The 4,069-nt window shown below is 46.3% G+C and overlaps 1 protein-coding gene across 2 annotated transcripts in view; it reads right to left on the bottom strand.

The window, feature by feature from the left end:
• Positions 1-669: 669 nt before the first annotated feature.
• LOC106807149 (PAB-dependent poly(A)-specific ribonuclease subunit PAN2-like) overlaps positions 670-4,069 on the bottom strand; it is a 20,121-nt gene continuing 16,721 nt past the window's right edge. For both annotated transcript variants that reach the window (XM_014809412.1, XM_014809413.1), the window contains exons 22-27: positions 3,684-3,929; positions 3,085-3,170; positions 2,070-2,167; positions 1,647-1,786; positions 1,307-1,400; positions 670-956 (exon numbers count right to left, since the gene is read on the bottom strand). In XM_014809412.1, coding sequence (XP_014664898.1) covers positions 739-956; positions 1,307-1,400; positions 1,647-1,786; positions 2,070-2,167; positions 3,085-3,170; positions 3,684-3,929 — 882 coding nt within the window. In that variant the 3' untranslated portion in view covers positions 670-738. The remainder of the gene's footprint in view (positions 957-1,306; positions 1,401-1,646; positions 1,787-2,069; positions 2,168-3,084; positions 3,171-3,683; positions 3,930-4,069) is intronic.

Raw genomic sequence — 4,069 nt, 5'->3', positions numbered from 1 at the left:
CAGTATGTTGGTGGGTATGCCGCCCTTAAGGTCGTTAACGGCGACCTCCGACCTTTGACCTCACAGTCAATCACATGTCCTGCAGTATGTCGGTGGGTATGCCACCCTCAAGGTCATTAACAGCAACCTTCGACCTTTGACCTCGTGGCCAATCACGTCCTGCAGTATGTCGGCGGGTATACCGCCCTCATGGTCGTTAACGGCGACCTGACCTCCGACCTTTGACCTCGGCCAATCACATGTCCTGCAGTATGTTGGTGGGTATGCCGCCCTTAAGGTCGTTAACGGCGACCTCCGACCTTTGACCTCGCAGTCAATCACATGTCCTGCAGTATCTCGGCAGGTATGCCGCCCTCAAGGTTGTTAACGGTGACCTCCGACCTTTGGCCTCTCGGTCATCACATGTCCTGCAGTATGTCGGCAGGCATGCCTCCCTCAAGGTTGTTAACGGTGACCTCCGACCTTTGACCTCACAGTCAATCACATGTCCTGCAGTATCTCGGCAGGTATGCCGCCCTCAAGGTCGCCGTCAACCTGCCTGCCGACCTTCGACCTCGTGGGTATGCTGCCCTCAAGGTGGTTAATGGCAGCCTTTGACCTCGCGGCCAATCACATGTCCTGCAGTATGTCGGCAGGTATGCCGCCCTCAAGGTCGCCGTCAACCTGCCCACCGACCTTCGACCTCACGGGTTTGCCGCCCTCAAGGTGGTTAATAGCAGCCTTTGACCTCGCGGCCAATCACATGTCCTGCAGTATGTCGGCGGGTATGCCGCCGTCAAGGTCACCGTCGAGGGCCTTCCACTGGAGCGCGCGGCCCTTCTCGTACATCTCACGTATCTTCACCTCGGTGCTGACGTCGTCGCCGTCGCGGCGCATCTCCTCGTACTTCTGGTGAAGGCGCAGCGCGGTGCGCGCGTCCTCAATCGAGTCGTGCATGTCCGACTGGATAGACACGCCTGCCGGGGAGAAAGAGAGAAGAGGTGACAGGCGGCGAGGGTAAGAACTGGGTAAGATCCAGGGGATAAGAACTGCACTCCATTCTCTTTTGTAAATGCAGGCCTAAATTTTCCAGTATGTGGCAAAAGTTTATCTCGGTGGAAATACATATTAAACGACTTTAAAATAGAAAATATAGTCTAAATCCATCAAATTGCAACCGTATTCTCCATGTTGCCCACCCACACAACACCCCACACCACACTCATCGACTCTCCCATAGACTTCTATCATATACATCTAGACTTCTAGACTTCTTTCTTAGACTTCATATATATTCCTGGATCTGCCACTAGATGATGCTACTTACCTAGAAAGTACCAGGCTAGGAACTTGAGTGAGATCATGCGCTGCCGAGGCAAGTGGAACAGTTGCACAGTATCTATCACCTGTTCTGGAGGAACCTGAAGAGATAGCAGTGCGCGAAATTGGGCCTGTTCACATTTTGGCTAATTCCATGTCCCGCGATAGGAATGCGTCAATGAGTCATGATGTTGAGTCTGACTGCAGGGTGTATGTGATCAATTATATCGGCCCGCTGTCAACTGAACCATGAACATGCAATCACAATGACAGACGGTGCTAGGCGGTGCTTTAAGAAGATACAGTCGCGACTGCTGACTCTATTCTTGGTGCTTTTGTGCACTCACCACAAGATTTATCACTCTGAAATCCTTTTTGAGTCCATGACCCACAAATATAATGCCGACGTCCACTAGATGGCGTAACTTGATGTATGTAGACTTGAGCGTTGTCAAATGTTTGTTGGAGAATTGAGCATCAAGATCGCCTGGAAGTTGTGCGAACAAAACGAGCAATTTACAGTGTATCCAAGCAGGAATAAAAAACAAGCATTACAGCACAAACGGCAAATATTAAAGTAATAATGTTGGCAATTTTAAAGTATTAAATAAAAAAAACTCGTGAATTTATTAGGGTAATTTTAAGTGTAAAACAAAATATTAATACTAAAATATTGAATTTGTAAACGAAATGGATAGCATTTTTACAATACTGGAATAGCAACTTGTGAAACATGGGGGGGGGTATTGTCCATAATATAGGGTTGGTACCTGGCTTGATTCCCGAAAACTTGGTGAGATAATCAACTACTTGTTCTTGTGTTGAGATATAGTCATCTATGAAAGGCATACCCTCCTGGGGACTTTGCCTAATGAAAAACAAACAATGTATAATGCCAAATCATCTATACTGTCGTATACTGCTGTCAGATAAAACACAGTTGCCCCCACACAGGAAATGGTAGTCAATCTGCTATTATTCTTCAAAATCATACGTTTGCAACCATACCAAACTTTTACGGGAATTACTTCCACACATAACAACTACAGAAATAGCCAAAATAGGGAGATTAAGCCTGTAAAATATTTGTGCGAATTAAAAACAGCTTACATGTGGTAATGACTGCAGTTAAAGTAACTATTGCGAGAGTTTTCCAGTGTTTTCATCACTTTCATGACACCTACCGTTATTGCTTGATTAACAGCAATTGTCTAGAGTAACAATAAAATGGCTTAGAACCGTATTCACCAAAAAAGTGCCAGTTTCAAACTACTAGTTTGGTAAACATTCGTTTCATTTCATCTTGAAACTGCCGGAAGCATGGATTAGCTTGTGGTGACACCGCTTATCTGCCGTAGACATAGTACAGGCTCTCACAAATCATGCACTTGTTTTCAATTAATCACCGACACAAATACAAGTTTACCAATTCTGCCATTAGGCATTATCGGCACACGATAAAATTTATTGCTGTTACGATGTGGTCAAATCCATTTTTCTATGCTATAACTGCATAAAATCTTGGTATTTTTAATGTTGATGTAATCAGTGATATTTCCACTGTCAGGTGAGACTATATTCAGCTATATTTAGTTTTTCTGAGCAAAAATCTCGCAATAGTTAGTTTAATATGCAGAATAAAGGCTCATGACTAATTGGACAGCCTTGCTGTAGGCAGACAAATACATTTGGTGTAGTATACTGCAAATTTATTAAAGGTGATAGGAGTTACAATAGATACTATGAAAGATAAGTAAATTAGACGTTTGTATGCACGTTGCTTACCCTCTGACACATGTCACTCTTGCTACCGACATCTGTGATGGCTTGATAGTAGATCTGGTTCCATCGCTCCGGAGTTCTGCCTCTTCCTATAAAATAACAAGTGCCGCAGAGCGACAGCGCTCAACTGACGTGTACTGTAGCCAGGTATTCTTCTGATAAACTCACTCCCCCACCATTGACATATCTTGACCTTTGACCCTTGACCCCCAAATTCGACATCCCGAGTCCTTTTCGCGATCCCCCCCCGACGTCCCGAATTTTCAGGTTGTTCTGTCGCGCGGTTAAGATTTGTGCCGTAACTGTTGACACACGGACGGAAGGACGGACGGACATTCATGCGATTCTACAAGCTGCATCTGACTTCGTCAGCTGAGCTAATAAAAATTAATTAAAAAAATTAATTAAACTGTGCACCTGTGTCTCACCTGACTTATTATCGGAGTCTTGCTGATGGCATTATCATTAGCTGATGCGACTGTCTGCTCTGTGTTTTCTCCTGTGTCTCACCTACGTGAGGGTCACGAACTCACCTGTTGATGGTGACGAACTCACCTTTGGCGAACTCACCTGTTGACGAACTCACATGTTGACGAACTCACCTGGTTCAGGGTGACAAACTCGGCGTCGAGGCCGACGAGGTCCCCGGCCTGTGGCAGCTCGTTGGGCTGCAGCGGCGCGAAGCTGATGGCGCGGCCACGGCTCTTCGCGAGCGACGCCTCGTTAAGCAGCACGTCGGTCGTGATCGGGTTCTTGACGGGATCCTGGAAGCGCTTGCTGATGTCCTTGCGCACAAAGTAGAGCACGCACGGTACCTTCCAGTCGAGGTTGAAGAGGCGCGCCTCCTCCTACGTACAGCGCGGAAACAACAGCAGAATGCTCAGAATGCTTCACGATACACGACAACTGATAACGCCTCCTACGCACGCACACCGGTAACAGGAGTGTATAATATAGAGAATACTGAGAATGTATAATATAGTCTATG

The sequence above is a fragment of the Priapulus caudatus genome, unplaced genomic scaffold, assembly GCF_000485595.1.
Source record: "Priapulus caudatus unplaced genomic scaffold, Priapulus_caudatus-5.0.1 Scaffold197, whole genome shotgun sequence".
NCBI lineage: Eukaryota > Metazoa > Priapulida > Priapulimorpha > Priapulimorphida > Priapulidae > Priapulus > Priapulus caudatus.
Note: the sequence above shows the minus strand (reverse complement) of the source record. Positions and strands in the feature narration are given on the sequence as shown.